We start from the raw sequence: 20,741 nt of genomic DNA on the forward strand, positions 1-20,741 counted from the left end.
CCGTCTGAATTTTGTTCAAATTAATTATATCAACCACCCTAACTGTGACTCTACTTAATCCTTTGATATGAAACACAAGTTCAAATGCTTCGTCTTGGTATTTTTAGAACTTTCAAACTATTATTTATATATGTTTTTTTACCTTATTGTGTCAAAAAGGTAATAAACAGTTATATATTCAGGTAAAGGTATGCTTTGTTGAATGGGAAAATTAGGGGGAAAAGGGTTGGGTGAAAATCAAGCTTATATTCTAAAAACTAAAGCATTTATAAAGTAAATAAAGGAATTATTTAGTAAAAGTATAAATGTTTCATTGCAACAAAAAGTAGGTATTGTATTTAGTATGTAGCATACTAAATGTACATGAAGGGTTTAAATATTCTCACATTTTACTTCTTGTCTAGGTTAAAAAGAGAATTGAATGACAGCCTTCCAATCCTGGGCTTAAGTAGCTGTAGAGCGTATCCAGTTATTTATATTAATCTCCAATGTCAACATAATCATGTTACAACTGACAGTTCTGTTGACGTACGGGCAGAAAACAGAAGCAGAATTGAGATACGCTGGTTTAATCCCTAGACTAGGTGATAAAGTATTGTAGAAGCAACTTCTTTAGGAGGTGCACATGAAAGAAGTCAGCACTTTCTTAAAGGCTGAGACTTTGTTAACAAGTCTTAAGACTTTCAGAGTCTCTGATTAAAAAAAAAAGTAAAATTAACTTATTTCTAAGTGTAACCTGCACATTCATTGTTCAAGATACAGTCATTTCAAGAGTTCTTATAGTGTGCATAAATAGAAGTGCAGTGCGAGAAAAAGTCAAGTGTGACTCGCTGAAAAGTCCAATGCCAACGAGCACTACTTACTGTGCTATTGATGCTGGCCAACAGTTTGCCATTGAACTCCACCATAGAATAGACGGCTCCTTTCACCTCCTTCTCAGCCACAGTTTGCAGCTTACCTGCAAGAAAGAGCACAATGTTTGTCAGTCAGAGCGAAGGCAACATCAATGCCCACCTTAACTAGCACAGACTATCTTAAATGAAAAGCTAAGAGTCAAATGATGAAAGGCAAGCATTGCACCTTGAAAGGCACAGAGTATGAAAGAAAATCAAGAGTAGTTGAGAGGAGAGAAATCTGATAAGAAGTGATAAGAAAATGATTAAGTGAGAAGGGAAACAAGAGGAAGGTAGGACAAAGTGTCCCCGAGTGAAAACACAAGACAGAGGGCAGGGAGGAGAAAATGAAACCGGGTGAAGGATAGACGGAGCCAAATGAGATGCTGGAGAAGACAAACAGAAAAGGTTGATGGAAAAGACAGGGGAGTGTGTGTGTGTGTGTGTGTGTGTGTGTGTGTGTGTGTGTGTGTGTGTGTGTGTGTGTGTGTGTGTGTGTGTGTGTGTGTGTGTGTGTGTGTGTGTGTGTGTGTGTGTGTGTGTGTGTGTGTGTGTGTTTTCCTGAAACAGAGAGAGTGAAGAAGAGCTACTGACCGTCAGTGTAGTGGAAGACAATGATGCGACCCTGCTTGGGCTCAGCCTCCTCTGGGTACACCATGGCGGTGCCGACGATAAAATACACTGAAGGGTCTTTTCCCAGACGACATGACACCATGCTGAGGGCATACTCGCTGGGGAGGAACTGATGGGCATGGAGGACTGATAGAGGAATAAAACATAAACACCTTAGGAAACTGAGTGGGAGGCCAGCACAATACATCTTGCCTTAATAGGATTTCACATTTATATGTTCATTTTTCATGAATCTCCACCGGTGTTCAGTGAGACAGGATGCTTCTAGTTTATTACAAATAAAGTCTTATTGTTTTCTAGAAACATGATAACACAGAACAAGTGAAGCATGACTGGCCAGATTCACAGACAGGTTTTAAACAACAGATAAGGAGGTTATATAAATTTGTTTTTTCCCCACCCAATAGCTAGCCCATCAAGTCTCTCCCTTAATCAAATAAATACAATGGTGTGCGTTGGCAGATGCATACAAACTAAAGAATGCTTTTCAAAATGTACACATAAAACATACCGTTTATTTATTTATTCATTTTAGCAAATGCTGACTTTTGAGCGACGAGGACATTTATTTTTAAAGCCTTTATCTGCATATGACATACCTATATCACGTCTATAACATTTTATTTCCAATTAAAAGTTAGCACATCTTGAAGGTCACTTTCCATCCCTCATCGCACAGTGTGCATACACAACTCTGGCAAGAGGGTTATAGCAAAGTTGAATCATGGACTGCTTTATCTTCTAAATAACTTTCAGCTACCATGGAGGTTTGTTTGAGCTTGTAGGAGTGCCTGACTGCTTGTTTTCCTGGCCTTATTCATGTCTATTTTGTGTCATATTCTCTTTAGTTCACTTTTCAGCGAGTACAAAGCTGGCCAAGACTAGGGAGATGATGTACAACATCCAGATCCGGGTGAAGTCTGTTGCTTGTTATGTCTAAATATGTCTGCACAGTGTTATTATTTATTTATTCATTTCCCTCATGCTCCTGTTAGTTTTATTGCCTCTGTCAGGGAAGGTTCACCTTTCATTTTTATCACTTGTTTTGCTCATTTCTCTAACACTTGTGGGCTTTATCATGGCAGTGAATGAAGAGCTACATGGTAAAACAAATTAGAGCCCAGGGAAAGGTACAACAAAGAATCACATTGGCCATACTGTAACATAAAGACATACAGGAAATAATGCATCCATTGAGGCATATTTAACACAGGTAATGTGGATTAGACAGACGCTAAACAATGCATAGCAGTTGTGTCTGACTGAGTGCTCATTATAGGTAAACCTCATTAGAAATAACTGCAGATTTCAGTGCTGTCGCAGTAACAGAATTACTGTTTAGACTGTGTATATGAACCCTGCATTTCCTCCTAAATAAGTGAGTACCAGAGCAGCTGTAAACATCAATAACCTCACTGTGCATCTGAAGTGCACAAACTGTACACTGCACAACAAAAGCTCCACATCTGATTGATAAAAATCCTCTCATGCAAATGAGCAGTTATCTGATCGCACATTGATAAATTTCACTGAGCTGTGGACATTATGTGCAAAACCAGTCCCTTATTTACATATCATTAACATATAACATACCCTAATGTATGCTGATGTGGTAACTCTTAGATTTTTAAAGGGAAGGCTTGGCGCAGCGAAATTTGCAATGCAAAACAGAACTGAGCAAAAACCTGCCACATTCAATGGGCTTCAACATGGAAATGTACCGCATGACGCACATCGTGTTCAATCATTAAGTTTTTCCATAAAGAATCTGCGTGTGTGTTGAATTTTGAGGAATAATAAAAACGTCTTTCATGGAGCACGTAAAAAGGCTAATATTCAAATAGGATATGATATTAAATCAGGGACGACGACAACATATAAATAAAAGTTAGATTGATAAAATCAGTGTGCACCCATTTGGAGATCAGATATAAAAGCTTGATGATGAGTGCCAGGACTAGGCTGTGTTTTTTCTCCATGCTGAGCACAATGATTTATTATCAGAAGCTGCATATGAAAGCATCAGCTTTGCGGACTCAAAAGGAAATGCTCATCCAGCTGTCTCACCTTCAAAAGTGTGCTGATCCACCACCAGCAGACTGTGAACCTCTACCTCTTCACCAAAGGAGGTCTCGTGGGGAGAAGTGCTGCTGGGGAATAGCTTGCTTGAACTCACGCTGCTGGAGAGAGCCTGAAGGATGGAGATTTATGAGGTAGGACAGGGGGGGCGGTAGATACAAGAGAAATCTAATAAAGGCTGTAAAGTATTTCAAATCTCTATTTCTGTGTGAGCTCCGCAGCACAGACGGCACCATCTGTAGCACCAGATGTCTAGCTTTTATAATCAGGTAAACATGTTTGTGTTCATCACGTGCGAGAGGCTATGGTTCTGCTTTGTTCATTCAAATTTATGTGCTGAAGCAATACATATAAAACACAAATAAAAGTACACACATGTCCCCCTTGGGGAGAGTACAGAGCCAGGCTGAGTGGACACCACACGCTGTCACTGTAAATCTGCCTGAAAATACTTTTTTGTTATCTCTCTAGTCCAAATCTCTCGTAAATGTTGGTCCTACGGTTTTTTTTTTAGAGCAGCTGAATATTCACTGTGAGTATTCCTTGACAACAGATCGAACAAAAGATGATTAGGCTTCATGGAGTTTTGGACTCAACAGTGACATTTAGAGCAAACTTTATTTCTAGTATGTATAGTTTTGATTACAACTATCTGTTTATAATAATGATTTTTGAGGCCTTTTCAAGCATCAACATAAAAACAATGAAGGTAACATCCTTATTTGCTACAACACTTAAGACTATAAAAGAAAATGATCAAGACAACAGTATACTGATTTAAATGTTGGAATGTTTTCTCCGGTAGAAGTAACAAGACATTTGTTGTGCTGACAAGCTCCGAGTCTCACCTTATAAATAATGTTCTTAGTCAGCAGTCCTAGTAAGATAAACATGCAAAACAAACAAGCCCTTGGGTGTTTATTAGCTGAACATAACATGGAGCTAGAGTACCTGGGTGCTGGCGCTGGGGCGCACGGCAGATGTGGTGCCGCTCACATCCTGAATCTCCACCCTGCTGGATAAAACACCAAAACACTGCGAGACCTCCTGGTAACAGATCCGTCTGGTGGAGGGAGACAAGGGGATTGAGGCAAGGCAAAGGGAAGAGACCGGTGAACATAAAGTGCAAACAAGAGCAAGCTAACAGAAGATGTTCTTATTTTACAAACTCAAGTGTTGGTTGGCACTTAAACGTTTGAGAACTAAAAGATAAAACAAATATAGTAAACTTCAGCGTTCACCAACAGGAGAACGCTGAAGCAGAGCAAACAGGCGAAGCCAGCGCAAACATGAAGAACACACAGCATATCTGTAAAGATGATGGGTCTAAAAGTTTTTTCTGAGGGGTTCATTCTAACTACATATTTGTACAATGGACTGACCTGGGGGACTCGTAGAGGGGAACGGTGCGAATGTGGAGTTTTTGAATCTCGTCGATGGTGCCGATGGTCAGAGTGCTGTTGTTAGCCAGAGCTAGACTGCAAGATGAAATAAACAAGATGCAGCATTACTAGAGGGAAAACAAGAAAAATACACCCACTGCCTACAAAAACAAAACAGAGTTTGACTGTATGCATTTCTCTAGTCAACAGAAAATTCATCCCAACCATCTATGCTGATGATAAAACCCACAAGCGGTAAAAGTTCTGCTGCTGACCTGTCGGGATAGCCCTCGGAGTTGAGCGGGCACATGTAGTTGACCTCCTTGAGGTTGACGTTGGAGAACACCAGCTTGTGGTTGGAGGAGTAGATGACAGTGGGTCTGTCGGAGCAGGCGAACACGTTGGAAGTGGACAGGGATCTGAAGGTCCTCAGCACAGTGGGCTGGGTGCCCAGAGTGACCTTCTTGCGCTCGCTCAGGGCGCCTGCGGGAGGGAAATAAGACGGAAACACAACTTTAAGTCCAGTTAGAACGGTGGGTGTACAAATCATTTTTTTGGGAGTAACTTGCCAAGTGCCTTCAGCTAGTAAAGTTTGTCCTTGTGTGCAGAATATTTATCTCCTTTTTAAATGCTCATAAACCCTTTTGATGAGCCCGTCAGCCCTGCATGGAAGCATCTGCTTTCTTTATGTTTCGCCACTCATTTATCCACGGTTTTCGTTTCATTTGTGTACAATAAGTGGTAATACTACTGATGCCCGTGTGTTTCGACCATGGTGCAAGAAGTAAAAGTAAAAGCACAATTATATGCACACTTGCATCTAATGATTACTAAATTAATAACAAAGGAGAAGTAACATCAAAATACCCTATCGATTTCATATTCGTGTGCACATGATGATAACATCCAGGTCTCTGATTACTGTTGGCAGTTTGTGCAGGAGTTCGTCTGAGCCTGGCCAACAGAGCCCGAAGCTATAAGGTTTATAAAACTCCCAACATATGAATCAGGTTCACGTTTTTTTTTAAACAATCAATGTGGGCTTTGCATGGGAATGTCATCATGAACCCTGCACACTGGACCTTTATATTGAGCATTTGTTGGGCAGACAGTCGTTCAGTAGTGCAGTAATGTAAGGGGCTCCTCACAGGAAGCACTAGACAACCTGTAAAACTGTTCTGTTTTTGTGGCTCTTAATTTCCGTTCATTATTCTATATTACTCGAAATTACATCACTTGGGTGTCAGGGCTAGATGATGTCATTTCAGTTACATCACCCAGCCTCAAGCATGGAGACTAAACATTTTAACAGCAAGTGCTTTCTCACAAACTGGGGGTTTGGAGTTTGAAAGCATTTAACACGCAGGGAGCATGTAACAGAAAGGCACAATTGAGCAATATCTTATATAACGTAGGATAGAGTGGTTTTGGAGCTTGACATCATACTTGGTTATAAAAGTAAGGGAATGTCAGCCTCTGCTGTTTCCACTTTGATGGCGATGCAAGACCAAAATAGAGCTAAAAAGGCTTCAAGTGCGACTCAAAATAAATGAAAACAACGCTTCGTAACAGCTGGATGTGTGAATCCGCAAGTTTGCTACAGGCTGGACTGTTCCTCCGCCATTACATCCACATATAATGCTGGTTGTTATAATTCTCCATAAAATAATAATTTAGAAATGTCTTCAGACAGCTGCCTGTGGCTTTGCCTGGAGGCCCTCATCAGCCTGAGAAGTTTGAGAAGCTCTCATGGAGCACAGGTAGTTATGGTGATGGTGTGAAAAACCTACCAGTCTGCAGGTCCAGTCCAAAGTAGAAGAGCGCCCCGTCTCCCAGCGCACACAGCAGGTAGTAGCTGCCTTCGAAGGTGGTCATTAGGATTGAGCGAGGGATGATTTCTGAGGACACACACAGTCACATGATTTATTTTTCCTGTGCTCTGGAGTAACAGGCTCACAGATGAACCACAAAATGATAAATGTCTGCTAAAATGTCTTTGTCAGAAAAATCGATAATAGTTGTCGGCCAGATTGGCCGGTAACTTTTGGGATAGAAATAACATCTGAATGCTGCGGGGCAAATATAAATTATTTTGTCCTTTCCGTTTACCAACATCAAATTTCTCACAGCAGGACCATGACATCAAAACAGCTTTGGCTCTGATTAAATGCTTCTCGTGCGACTAATGACACAAAACAGCAACGTCTGCAAAAGTCGCTACTTGGGAAGTTGAATGTTTCAATGGTAACATGCATCTAACACCAAAAATACCATAGAGTTCAAATCTATAGTTATATAATTAACATAATTGAGTACAACTGTGTTGCAGTGTTTAATCTATCATCAAAACAAAAAGCTTAACAGTCCAACATTGAGCTGAACGGCGCATTTTAATTTGAAGTTTTCCTGTTCATAATTCAGTTTCCCTTCAGTCTGTCCTTGTTAGGGGAGACAGCCAGAAAGTACAGTTTGTGCATTGAGCAGCTGTCAATCTCACACACACTTGGAAAATGAAGTGTGACAATGTGTGAGAATGTCTGGAAATATTCTTCATGGGAGAAGCATTGAAAATGGAGCCCCCGAATGTGCCGGATCCTCATGTTATGAAACATCGCCTCTGCTAAACTTTTCATAAGTTTAACCAAAAACCGCAGTCATACCCTCTCCTGCGTATTAAATCATTCTAACTTTAAATATTTTGCAAGCATTTTAATACCAAAGTTAATGCATTTGGGTTGGGAGCATACTTCAGTTTGAAGTAAGTACTTATTTCGGAAGTATGGGAGATGTCATTTACATCTACTAATGAAAATAGAGATAAAGACCCCTTCCTCACTAACATGATGATGATAAGTGAGCTTAAGAGCTTTTAAAATGGCCAGTGCTGGCTGTTGCCCTTAATTACAGTCTTTATGCAAAGCTGTTGATTTCAAAAACCTTTAAAATGATTGAATTAACAATTTATTTGTATTTACTACCTTGATACAATAAAGTAAATCAATATTTTAACTGATTTACTCTTTACTTTATATCCATCACTTCTATGCCTCCCCCAACCGGCAAGGCTGCAGTTTACATCGGTGTATGTCCAAAAGTGACTTTATTTCGAGTTTTATCTTATTAGGTATTTGTAAAATTGTCATATTTGAGGTAAGAATTGATGTGCTATGGCCAAAAACCTTTTTTGTTAAGGCACAGTGACCTTTGATTGTCAAATTCTTAAAATGTTATCCTTGACTCCAAGCAGACGATTCTGCCAATTTGAAATGAATTTTCTCAAGGCGCTCCTGGGATATGACATTCACAAGACAGCGCGAGGCATGATAACATAAAAGCAAGTTTTCTTAAAAGTCTAATTACAAAAGGTTTGTTTCTGGCCTTTTCTACTGTGGTGCTATTTAGAGCTCCTTTTATAAAACAAGTAACTGTTTTCACAGTGATACAGTCTGTTCACACTGCCTTAATGAAACCGTCACCTGGCCTGTATTAGGACTGTGGCTTGCTCAGGGATAATGAGCCTTGGATGACAAAAACATCTTGTCCTTCATGATCTATTCTTTCATTTCCTCTTGCTATGTGAAAAAAATGTTTTCTTGCTTTCAGAAAGAATGTTGGATATGAATCATTCCTTTCGTGTATCCGTGAATCCCATTGAGACATTCTACGTGCTACGTAGAAAAAGAGACTCCACTTGATTTTACATTATGTGCGTCCACACCTCTCTCTCCACCAGTCCCTGAATGCATGCAATTGTCACTCAGTGGCATTGTGCCCTTCTGTTCTCTCACCTCCACCCAGCATTTCCTTGTGCAGGGCTGTGAAGCAGGGCAGTTTGAGGACACGGGCTGAGATGTCGGTCCAGAGTCCCACAGCGCAGAGCGGCGACTCACCGCCGCCCTCCCCCAGAGGTGTGATATCCAGGCAGGCCACCTCGTGCTCCATCTCCGTGGTACTAAGGAAAGTGTAGAGGAAGTGGGGAAAAACAGCATAATGATTGTGTAAAAAGTATACAGCATACATAAGTTGGTGACACTGAGCACAACTTTTCTTATGTGAAATAGGAACTGAGAACTGCAAACCAAGTGTAACGAAAAGAGGTTTAACTACTGTGAAAATGAGCATGAATGGAGAAAGAAATAGCCTGTATTGTAACAGGAAGAAGCCACTTAATGTTGAAATATAATGGAAGGATAATCACTGTATGGTGTGTTGAGCACTTACGCTGTAATTGCATTACAAAAGAGAATCTGAACCATGTTAACACCTTTTATCTATTGCTACCTAACATTTACAGAATGTTGTAACTCATGCAGCAATGATGTAGTAGATAGTAGGTCAAACATTATTTCACAGCTCTGGTGAGACTGGTGTGTATCTTTTGTTGTTACAAACAATCCCAAGGCTGCAAACAAACACTCTGTGCTGCAAGCAGGCCTTGTGGCCCTTTTACAAGCTGTGTGTCTTTCTCCAGCAAGAAAAACATTTTGTGTACCCTCCACTTTTTTTTTTAAATACTGTAAAATAAATATTGGCTCAAAGCTGTTTTATTGCAATAGTGGCACGAAGCCAGCCACAAGGGCTAAACCACAGCAGGAGCGTGAATGAAATACAATCAAATGTAAGACTTAACAGTTCTACTGCAGCATTCAGACTTTAAAAACGAGATGCAAATCCCTGATCTCAAACTTTTCCACAGATGCGAGAAGAATAATTTTAAAAAATGAAGGTTGGTTGGTGCTGTAAAATAATAACATGTAACTGAGTTAAAGAAACAATGGTTGAAAATGGTTTGATTAATTTGCCTTTCAAACAAAAGCTCGGTTGGGTATTGTATCGGACACAAATTGTTATCGTTTTTACTATTCAATTAAACTTAACTAAATGAAATGTATTAATTACTCGTTTTTTTAATATTGAAGTCTTGAGCCTCAACATTTGTATAAAGATCAAAGCTATGGAGCGATGGGTTTTTTTTTATTACTCTAAAAGCTTTGCTGAATTTGAATGCTGACCCAGTTTTTAGGCATCTCCCCATCAAACCCACAGACGAACTGGGGGGTGTTTATATAAACTGTTTGACATTTTGAGTAATAGGCTTAGTTGCTCCCCCTCTCGCGAGTTAGATAGGAAGCTTGATAACACTCATGTCTATATGGTAAATATGTAGGCTATACACGGTAACTGGCTGCTATCAATCTTTTTATGCAACTCTCCCCAAGAAAGTGAATAAGCGTCGCTCCCAAAATGTTAAACGATTCCTTTAAAGCACACATAAGGTTGATCTCTTTTTGGAATGTCACACAAGGAGTCCGCCAGACATCCTGAATTAAGATACACACAAACATCAGCATGACAATGATCCGCTATCTCCTACCTGATCTGTTTGAGCTCCCCAGCCAGGATCTGCAGGTAGTAGAGGGCTCTCCCCACAGCGAGAACCACCTGGGTGTGGTTGCAGGCAGCCACGCTGATGTTCCTGCCCTGTGGCTCCTTCCATTCACTCACTAATGCCTTGCTCTCCTGCAGCACCAGGCGCACCGAGCCTGACGTGATCTGCAGGCACACAGTTTTTAACCTTTTTAAAATGGCACTCTGCACAATGCTTCTGGAAAGTGACAGGAAGGATGATGTGAAGAGCGGGAGGGAAATTGTGAAGCCTTTTCAAAGCAAGTCTCATTGTTTACAAGTGGTTCTGTGCCAGGATTGTTATTGCCTACTTTTCAATGAATGGTAAGAAATAATGATTTATTGCAAAGAGAACTTTTTCCCAAATATTGGTATCATTTTAAATGAAAAATGTATCACTGTTCCAATAAGCCAATCAAAAGACTTGTTCCAATGGGTTCTAACAGTCTACTGCAATGTCTTTTTTGATAAAGCCACTAAAGGCCAAAGTAAAAATATAACTCCACATCTGGTGGCTTAACTTCAATTCTACAAAATATTACTGGGGCATCAAATGCCACGCCACACACCTCAGTAACAGTTTCTTTCTTCAAGCCATCAGGATGCTGAGCAGTTTTTTAACATGTGAATAAAATCTAAACCTTGTGGCTGTAAGGTCTTACTGCATATTGTGGCTAATGCTTTTCATTCTGTCTGAGTTTGTGTAAGGCAGAGTGCTACAGTGCAAAAGCATGTCATTGTATTCTGAAACCACTTAACAACATTTAAACATTATATTATTGAAAACAACCCTGCACATTCGCATTAGTTTAAATGTGAAAATGTATTTTCTGTAAGAATATCAACTCTGAGAAGCGAGAGACAAAAATTGTCTTGCCTTGAAGTAGAGGCATCGTTGTCATAACAACCTATATATTTATGCTTGACGGGCTAATAGTTGGCAGAACTCCCAGCAGGTTACATGCTCATTTCCAAAAGGCAGACTAAAACCTGAATTTAAATCAAGTGCAATATTCATCTCAGCCAAGTGTAAAACACATAAAGTCTCTCTGCCATTCAAATTCACAACTCCACTTTTAATCATGTATGATTCAGCAACAGCTAAGTATATCTAACTAAATGGAAAAAGGCCACAGTTGAATAATAAATGTTTCTATAATTTATTTAGAACATTTGAAATCAGATGATATTTCTGCTTTGAACTAGGACGTGGAAGTACTGCGTGTGCGTTCATTATAGACATCAAGTGAGGCTCAGTGTTAAACTAACTAAAGCATGTTTTGTTGAAACACACTGACAGCACACATACTTTATATATGACAGAGCGTGTACTAACTTGAATGAGTTGTTGGTGCGCCACGTTGCCGCAGTAAAATGTCTGCTGGTTGTCCACAAAGCCGGGAAGCTCTGTCTCCTCGACTTCCTCACCACTCAGCATCAACACTCTGGGGGAAAACACACTCTAAAGATAAGATAAAGACAGACGGAATTGACTCTCCGCTTATCTTGCATTGCAGCACGGCAAACACTCACCGCGTTTGACCCACGAAAGACAGCACCAGCATGTCATCTGTCTCTTTGCCTGCCTCCGAGCGGAGCGGCCACAAACCTTGAAGGGAATTCGAGAGAGGGTGTTAAAAGGGAAAAAGTTACTTTCTGCAACATTCTGCAGGGAAACACGACAATCGTCTGATCGTTCAACTATTCAATCTGTCAAATGGCCACATGCTAGAAGATGTACAGGCAGGGATGGGCACAAATACATCAAAATGTATTTCCAAATAAAATACAAAATACCCACCTTAAAAATGTATCAAAATAAGCTACAAAATACAGCAGCCAAAAAATGTATCAAAATAAAATACTGTATTTTTGTATTTTCAAAATACTACAAAATACTTATTTCTAAAAACCTTTTTCGTCTATCCCTTCACTTGTGCACACTATCTGGAAAAACATCTGAAAGCAAGAGACTCCTTCCATATTCAGTTAACAGATTAGATATGCTGACCCCTCAGGTTAGACATCCCAATATGTTTGCCCTTACTCTATTGTTGTAATAGATTGCCCACTATGAAGCAGTGACAATTACTCAAAGACAAACAATCCAAATTGATGATTTATTTGGAAATGTAAGCTACAGTAGGTAGCATAAACACCACCACTACCACACTTGGTGGGTTTCATCACAATGCACAACAAAAAAGTAAAAATAATAATAATTAAAAAAAAACAGGTTGTCACATTAATACTGTAAAACAGGAAAAAGAAAGGAAAATGGCAAACTCAAGTGTTGTGATCCAAGCATGTGCAAAACAGTGTGTATAACCTAGTGGTGTCTCCTCAGTTAATGCCTTTAAGCACAACTAGCTTCTCAAAGAGATTTGCATTCAGACGCCGCCTATGGGGCCTGTTGATCAGTCCAGCAAAGGAAAATAAACGCTCTACTGGAGCAGAGGATGGAATGATGGTATTGAACCTCACAAAAAGGTTTTTGATGAGGGGATACTGGTCCAAGGATGGCAAGTCCTTCCTTTGGTCCTCCAAAAAATGAAGTGACTCTAGCTCTGCCTTGCTGTGAGTAGACTTCTGGAAAACCTCCACGTCTTCTGTGAAGATGAAGAAGTCATCCTCTTCCTCTACCGCAGAAGTTGCATTTGAAGCCTCACTCTCAGTCACAAGCCCAAGATCAGTGGCAGCCTGAAGCATCAGTTCTTGGATTCTTTTTTTTTTACCTGCCAGGTGTGGAGGGAGCCAGCGCATCTTAAAGTACGGATGGGTCACACTCGCCAGGATCGCTTCGTTTACTTCTGGTCGAAGATCTAGAAAGGCACCAAATCTCCGATGGAAACCATCCACTATGGCATGCAGAAGGTGCGAACAGTAACGGAGGTTGTTGGCATGCAGAGCTTCAAGCTTACCCTCTATTGCAAATAGGGTTGGAATTAATTCTGCGTAATAGCACGGTGACTGGCTCTGCAATCGATCTATTGCCTGCGCAAGGGGTTTCAGGACTTTGGTATACTCTTCAATGTACTCCATCTCTGCATCCTTATACAATGGCAGGTTTAACTGTTTCATGAGATCAGGGAGGGTCTCGTGGATGCTGCAGAGCTGATGAAGGCTGTCATAAAGAGAGTTCCAACGCGTCGCACAAGGTGTAATCAACCTGAATTTCAGTACTGCAGACACCACTTCAGCGCTTTTAGGCCTTCCTGCTGCATTCCACAGTGCAGAACATTTTCCCATTGTGGAGTTGTTAAGACGCGACAAGCTAGAATTTTCTTTCATGGCCTTTTTTGCATCAATTGTCGCAACCAGACTTAAAGTATGGCACGCGCATCGCAAATGAGTAGGTAAAATAATGCCATTCTCATTTTCCTCAGAGTCTGAAGAGTCTATTGCGATAAATGAGAGATCTTCTTCATCGTTTTGACTCTCCTCGTCCACACACACTGCTGAAATATTAAATTCTTTGAACGCTTTCACGAAATTCGACGTATTGTCTGTTACTGTAGCAACAATACGTTCATGGGACAGCCCATATTCGGCGTGGATTTCATCCAGTGTCTCGGCAATTCTATCGTATGTGTGTGGACTAGGGAAATGGCAGCACGCTAGTGCTGTAGACAGGCGGCCAAGTGTATCTGGCTGAATCCAGTGTGCTGTCACACCAAAAAAGCTTGAAACTTTGGTGGACCAAATATCAGCTGTGGTGCATAAGTGCTTAACACCTTTCAAAACTTCCTTCAAATCATCCACTTTTGTTGTAAAGTCATTGTCAATCCTTCTTCCTAGAGTTCTTCTAGAGATAACAGTTGCTTCTGGGTTCAAGCCCTCAACAAGGTCAATGAATTCCGGCTGTTCAACAGTTGAAAGAGGATGCATTCCTTTAACAACATAGGCAGTGATTAAGTCATCTACCTTTTTCTGAGAGATCTGGGCATTTCTGGGAGAACACTCTGTAAACAACTTTGTCTGCTTGAGTGTGGTACCGATGGTCCTTTTCTTTCCGCTGCTGAAACCCTGCTTGTGTTGCTCAAACTCTGGAAGTACCTCAGCATGCAACCTCTTCAGGTGAGTTTTGAAGCCTGAACTTGCCCAGATTCTGTTTGTTTCACAATTTCAAAATAAGTCCCATCTAATATCGCTGATCTCACAGTCCACTGAGCAGTACTAGTGCTTGGGGTAGGATTCTCCTCTGGTATTTCCAGGGGCTGGTCAGAGCTGTGAGATAAAAAGAAGACTTCACTATCTATTGCATCTAAACTACAGAAATATTTTTAAATTGAAATATATAATAGTATATAAATAATAAATACATTGAAAATCAGATTTTCATTATTTTATTTTATTATGTATATAGTTTCATTATTTATAATTCAGTATTGGTTTGTTAATAGCACCCACGGGTGGTGTAGGCCTACTTTGTTTGAAGCTGCAACTATTATTTATAATGTTAAAATTCCAAATGCATCACAAATTGAAAACTGCGAACACATTATGCACTGAAAAAGCGTAGCCACTATGCTCAAAGTTCATAATTCCTGAAGCTTAGTAAACAAAATATTCAGAATCGGCATCCATAAATGCTTTATTTCTATAATACCATTATAAATGCTACACAGCTGTAAATGTGTCAAGAATGCAGCATACAAGCTTCCATCAGTTCAACTCCCTTACCTGCTCTCCTCATTGTCTCCCATTCTCCCACTCATTCTCACTCATTTCTCCTCACAGGTCCCTGCAACTCCTAACTGTCCCTCCAATCACGTTCTGAACCTGAATCTGAGGGAGAACAAATTTGTGGCATGTTGTACTGTATGATTGTTGCTTACTTTAGCCTACATATTGTGTAGGCTACATACAGTCAACAGCAGAACATTAGTTAGGTACATTTCTAAGAAAATGTATCATTAAATGGCCAACAGTAGCCTATGAGCCAAAACTAGCCTACTACAAGTGGCGGAGGGGGTTGGTTATCTGTGGTGCTGCAGCAGCACACATATAGACAATGACGTACAAAACTCCTAAGTAGCCTATAGGCTACATGAAACAAACGGAAACCGTCTAACATAACAATAACTTTAAAAACGTGATTATTTGAATGTTCACTGGATCAAATCAAAGAGAGTGAAACTAACACAGCGAGTTAGCAGCCAACATTCAAAAGTGAAATAGCCTAGCCTTACAAAGAACACCAAACATTACACTGAACAGGAACATGCCATAAAAAGAATGATTCAAGGTTTCAAGGTTTCAAGGTTTCAAGGTTTCAAGGTTTCATGGTTGAGATTGAGAATAAATGTGTTACTTAAATAAATTAGGTTAATTTGGTTGCTCACCTTGCTTTGAAACAATGTATGACAGGTCCGGACAAAGTAGCCAACGTAGCTACCCAACTCAATCTGCAGCACCGAACGTTTTGTGTTGTGAGTGCAATGTGCATGCCCATAGCAAGTGTGAAACAGCGCCAACATTCCCTAGTGGCCGAGCGTGGCGTCACAGGGGCTTAACTATGCGAAGGTGCCACAGACAGAGACATTCGTTTATAGATAGATAGATGTTATCACAGTGTTTCACAGAAAGTATTTTACAGTATTTTGAAAATACAAAAATACACAACACTGAAGTATTTTGATACAAAATACGAAGGCATTTTCATAATCTCAATAAAATACAAATTACAAAATAGTATTTTGTATTTCAAATACGTATTTCAAATACATGTATTAGAAATACTGCCCATCCCTGTGTACAGGTTACAGATCGCTCTTAGAGCCATTGATTGGCTGAGTGAATAATCGTCTACCATCAAGAGGCCAGGGGCAGGAGGCAGGAGCTGAGGCTTTAAGGAGCAGAGATGGTCAATAAACAGCTGAAGCCTAACAAGAGTGAGCAGACCTTGCCTAACCTGCGTATCTCATTTAAGAATGAGAGAAGTGTCTCGGGATAAGAACCTCATTTTGTGGGATTAAGAGGTGTCTGCCATTGTTAGACCTGACGGGATTCAACTTGACACCTTACAACTGCAGACACTGCAGTGCTCATTGGTTTGCTAAATGAAAACAAATGTTTCCAAAGCCAACCTCGGCAATTTTCCTGTTCCTTTTGAAAGTGCAGAGCCAAGACCTATGACATCTGCACCATCTGCTCACACGAGGAGCTTGGAGGAGCAACAGCTGGTGTCTTGGCCAAGCGAGGTAAAACAGATGTACAGGTTGTAGTGATGCTACTGTCAAGAATACGTTCCAGATAAATTCAAGTCTTGGGAGGGAGATGGTTGAGAAACACACCCATTTACACATACATGAAGCACACACAAACCTTTGATTCCTGGCAGGTCAATGCTGGCATGCTCATGAATCCCAATGCCGTTGCGAATGATTCTCAGAGAGCCTTCCTTAAACGCACCAGAGCAGGTCACCAGCTGAAAGCAGCAAAAAAAAAGACATTAGGACATGATGTGAAATACAAGGGCTTTGATTTATGCATCTTTTTTATAGTATATATGTAGTTGTTCCCTATTTGTACTTCTTAGTTCTATTTGCCTAAAATATAACTCATATTTTACTACACCTTGGTTTGATTTTGTAGATTCACATTTTACCCACTAATTAAAACTGATGTTAATCAAACCTCTTTGAAAAAGAAAAGGCAAAGGGTTAATTGTTTCCAAAACGGTCTGACGTAATCATCCCTCACAGTTTACAGGTCAACTTCTTGGTTCAACTTTGACCTACCAAACTTCTTTTAAATGAACGTACTTTCTGTTTTATGAAATTAAAGGGATTGAAAATGATCAGATTTAATTCTGGAGCAACGTTAACTTTTAATATGCGAACATTATCCTTAAAATATATGTTTTGTTTTTTTTCAGTGTTTAGATTTTTGCTTTGAACAGTTCTGCAATATAAATTATTCAATATATAGAAAAAATCTGTTTACTGCCATTTCATTTTCTTTCAGCCACTACTACTTGCTAAACTCCTTTGTTTTTATTACTTGTAACAGCAGTAGTTATTATAGCCAGATTTAATGGCTGGTTGCACCAATATTAGGCCTGGTAGTGGAATTAAAAAGTGAAGGTCTCACTGGAGTCCATGTCATCCAAAATACATGTTATGACAGAAATAGTGACAGAAGTCAGTGTAGCACTAACAGTGAAGGATTTCAGAATCAGTATCAGTTCAAGAAAGATCTTCTCTGAGATTGCCAGTTCAAACATCAAACAACAGCGCTGAGATCTATCCCCCTGAAGGTAAATAATTCTGGTGTCTGTAAAGTCAGACTGGTGAGCATCAGAGTGTTATTTATTCATCCAGTCAAGGTGCGGTAACAAGATTAATACCTGAGTTTATATAATCTCAGTTCCTACCACCTGCCACCCAACAGCTCCGATGGAAAAACCCACAGTGAACCTGGCAACCCAACCTAACTCCCCGAGTGTGCTCTCAAACACTCTCAGAGGTCTGACTAAATCCTGATTATCTGACCGTTAAATCTTATGTATGTGTCTTTGTTATCATTTTATTTTATCTGTCATAAACCCCAACCTGGTTTGCAGTTACCCATCTGTGAATTCAATCATTTTTTTATGCCTTATTCTGAGAGAAGTACGGTAATATGTTTGCCCTGCAGCTTGTGCATCAATCCTGTCTTAACTATGTTGGAAAGTGTCTGCAGCAATTAACCAGGTCAAATTCTCTGTGGATTACTGCAAATAGCAAATTAAAACAATTATTGGATTTAGTCCTAGACCCCAACAGACGGAAATGAGCCTGAGTGTGAGAATGAATACAGTCTGTGGCTGATTGTGTGCTGGTCTGGACCCAGAGTGGCTCGTGGCTTGTTGCTCTAGTGGACTGCTGCCTTTGGAAATACATCAAGAACCCCCGAGGCCTGCTGTTACACCCTGCCAAGAAAACCTTCTGTACTGTCCCTCTCTCTCTCATTACTTCATTGTTTCATCTTCCTCTTCCTCACTGATTTCATACAAGGAGGACAAATGCTCAAATGAAGAAATGTATATTGAAATGATGTCAAAGAATGCACTAAAAACAGATTAGTTTCAGTTAACAGGAAAAGGATTTCATTTTAATATGCAACAACAACACAAAGAATTCCTTTACTGGATGCATGAAATAGGCTTTAGATTTTGTTGGCTTTTTTAACTTGAATTTGCAATATGTGTTGTATCACATTGCATTCTGAATACTAACTCTCTGGAAACTGCCGAAGGTAAACAAACATAAGCACGTAGTGATTAAGATGATGGATTGTTGTGATACATGCAGACAGGGAACGACCTAGACAAAGTATTCACTGTCAGTATTAGGGTGGAAGTATTATTATTTTAAAATAAAATGCACAACAATCTGCCTTTTTTGAAATGGAACAAGAAAGCCAAATTAAATGTGTATACCAGAGATGTATTTTAACAATCAGGTGTAGTGCAGTGCAGCTAAATCATATCTAGATGCAAATAGGATACCGCCTAACACTTATGCCAGGTGTTCAGGGACTACTGTCAACTAAAAAATAGACCAGACAAAATAGGAACACCCAGACTTCCTATAAAAAAACCCACAGGAAGCTTTGTATTTGATGTCAGCAAGAATCTCCTGAATACACAAGGCTTTCCCGGCTGGTGCAGGTTTGTTCATTAGTATGTTGGATGCTTAATTCTGCTCACAAAAACACTCTTAACACATCTCCAGAAAGCTGCTGCAGTGGCGTTATAAGCCCAGACTCCCTGAGGGTTGTGACAAACCGTATGATAAAAAAGAATACAGAGATGGAGGCTCCCCATAAGCTATAACGTGCATCGGGTGATGGTGGAGACGGTGTTCTGTAATCACTATATCATGTCTACAAGAACGCCCCAAGACACATGCTTTCTATGTGACACGATAAGCCCCAAGTATGTAGCTGTTTTATAATGGCAATAATAATTCACTTTTTCACACATTTAAAATGATTCAGCTTTTGATTTATTTACCTGGCCTTGGCCCTGCCTCTCCAGATCCACCACACACATGTCCACAATGGGCCCCAGATTGGTGAACGTCTCCATCACCCCCACATATGAGCCCTGTTCATTGCTGTCCACGTTGAGCTGTGGAGAAATAACAGGATTTAAACAATAAATACTTGAAATTGAAATATAGATTTTCATTTAAGCCTAAAAGAGGGACCAATACTTATTACTTTGCCATACTTTAATCCATTTCTTGAAATCCTTTTATTAGCATCTAAATTATTTAACGGGTTTATGGAAAATTTGAAAGATTAAAAAACATCATGCATTTTATGACTGCAGAAGGTGTGAAACCGTCTCCTGCAGCTTACCTTGACCAACTGGGAGTCGCCTAGTCTTGAGCCCACAAAGACCACACCGTTATCCAAGTAGGTCAAACACTCAGCGATGGATGTCTGTCATTGGAGAGAAACACAAACACATCTCAGTCTCTGAGGCTATATCCACACCAGGGCTGCAAGCCTATGATTATTTCTTTTTTTGGCAAAGCTAGCAGAATGGCTCAAGGGATGTCACAGTCCATCTGTCAGAGAGTCAGTCAGTAGTGAAGAATGACTATCACAATTTCTCAGAGTCCACAGTGATGTCTTCAAATAGCTTGTTTTTTGGCAAACCACAGCCTAACCCCAAAGCTATTTAGTTTACCATCATGGGAAAAGGAAAGCAGCAATTCTTCTCATTGGAAACGTGGAACTAGCAAATATGAAAGCATTTTTGCTAGAAAAATGACGTTCTAATCAATCATCAAATCATTTCAGATTCATTTCAGTCAACCGACTTCCTCATTGCTTCAGTTTTATTGCACACTTATGCAAAGAAAATGAAATACATCCTTATTCCCTCCACTTTGAACTCCAAAGCACATTAGGTCAGCATTAACCAAAAAAGCTGATCAAACATAAAACAGTAATCTCAATGGAACAAGTTCCCTTTCCGAGGACACCATTTTTATCATTTGAAAATCGACAATAATTCAATCAATGAAAATGTTCATTACATATAATTTGTATTATTATCTGTTAAAGCAATTCATGTAAGAACCTAAGCTTTGCAAATAGAAGTTTGTGCTTGCTGCCCTCACGTCTTGAATTATTTTGGTTTTGTTTTCATAGTTGACCAAACAAAACAGTAATTATGAGTAATCTCTTTAGACTCTGGTTATTTCAGCGGGGAAATGATCATTATTTTTTTTACCTTTCACATATAAACCACTACAATAATTGGTAGATTGCGTGATAATAAAAATAATGATTATTTGCTGCCCAACTCGTGAAATCATCTGAACAGACAATTAACAGAGTGAGGCCA

The 20,741-nt window shown here is 39.8% G+C and overlaps 1 protein-coding gene and 1 long non-coding RNA gene across 3 annotated transcripts in view; both read right to left on the minus strand.

Annotated features, from left to right (window-relative positions):
- The window catches only part of ddb1 (damage-specific DNA binding protein 1), a 56,809-nt gene that overhangs the window by 14,979 nt on the left and 21,089 nt on the right, over positions 1-20,741 (minus strand). For both annotated transcript variants that reach the window (XM_063881875.1, XM_063881876.1), the window contains exons 8-21: positions 19,745-19,828; positions 19,395-19,511; positions 16,721-16,823; positions 11,927-12,002; positions 11,730-11,838; positions 10,362-10,540; positions 8,776-8,939; positions 6,778-6,885; positions 5,263-5,470; positions 4,988-5,083; positions 4,557-4,668; positions 3,594-3,717; positions 1,488-1,652; positions 864-958 (exon numbers count right to left, since the gene is read on the minus strand). In XM_063881875.1, the coding sequence (XP_063737945.1) occupies positions 864-958; positions 1,488-1,652; positions 3,594-3,717; positions 4,557-4,668; positions 4,988-5,083; positions 5,263-5,470; positions 6,778-6,885; positions 8,776-8,939; positions 10,362-10,540; positions 11,730-11,838; positions 11,927-12,002; positions 16,721-16,823; positions 19,395-19,511; positions 19,745-19,828 (1,740 nt within the window). The remainder of the gene's footprint in view (positions 1-863; positions 959-1,487; positions 1,653-3,593; positions 3,718-4,556; positions 4,669-4,987; positions 5,084-5,262; positions 5,471-6,777; positions 6,886-8,775; positions 8,940-10,361; positions 10,541-11,729; positions 11,839-11,926; positions 12,003-16,720; positions 16,824-19,394; positions 19,512-19,744; positions 19,829-20,741) is intronic.
- LOC134863590 (uncharacterized) lies at positions 14,024-16,036 on the minus strand. The gene is made up of 3 exons (XR_010165683.1): positions 15,739-16,036; positions 15,077-15,181; positions 14,024-14,620 (listed from the first exon to the last, which is right to left on the minus strand). It is a non-coding gene; the product is annotated as an uncharacterized LOC134863590 (long non-coding RNA).

The sequence above is a fragment of the Eleginops maclovinus genome, chromosome 4, assembly GCF_036324505.1.
Source record: "Eleginops maclovinus isolate JMC-PN-2008 ecotype Puerto Natales chromosome 4, JC_Emac_rtc_rv5, whole genome shotgun sequence".
NCBI classification, from domain to species: Eukaryota; Metazoa; Chordata; class Actinopteri; order Perciformes; family Eleginopidae; genus Eleginops; species Eleginops maclovinus.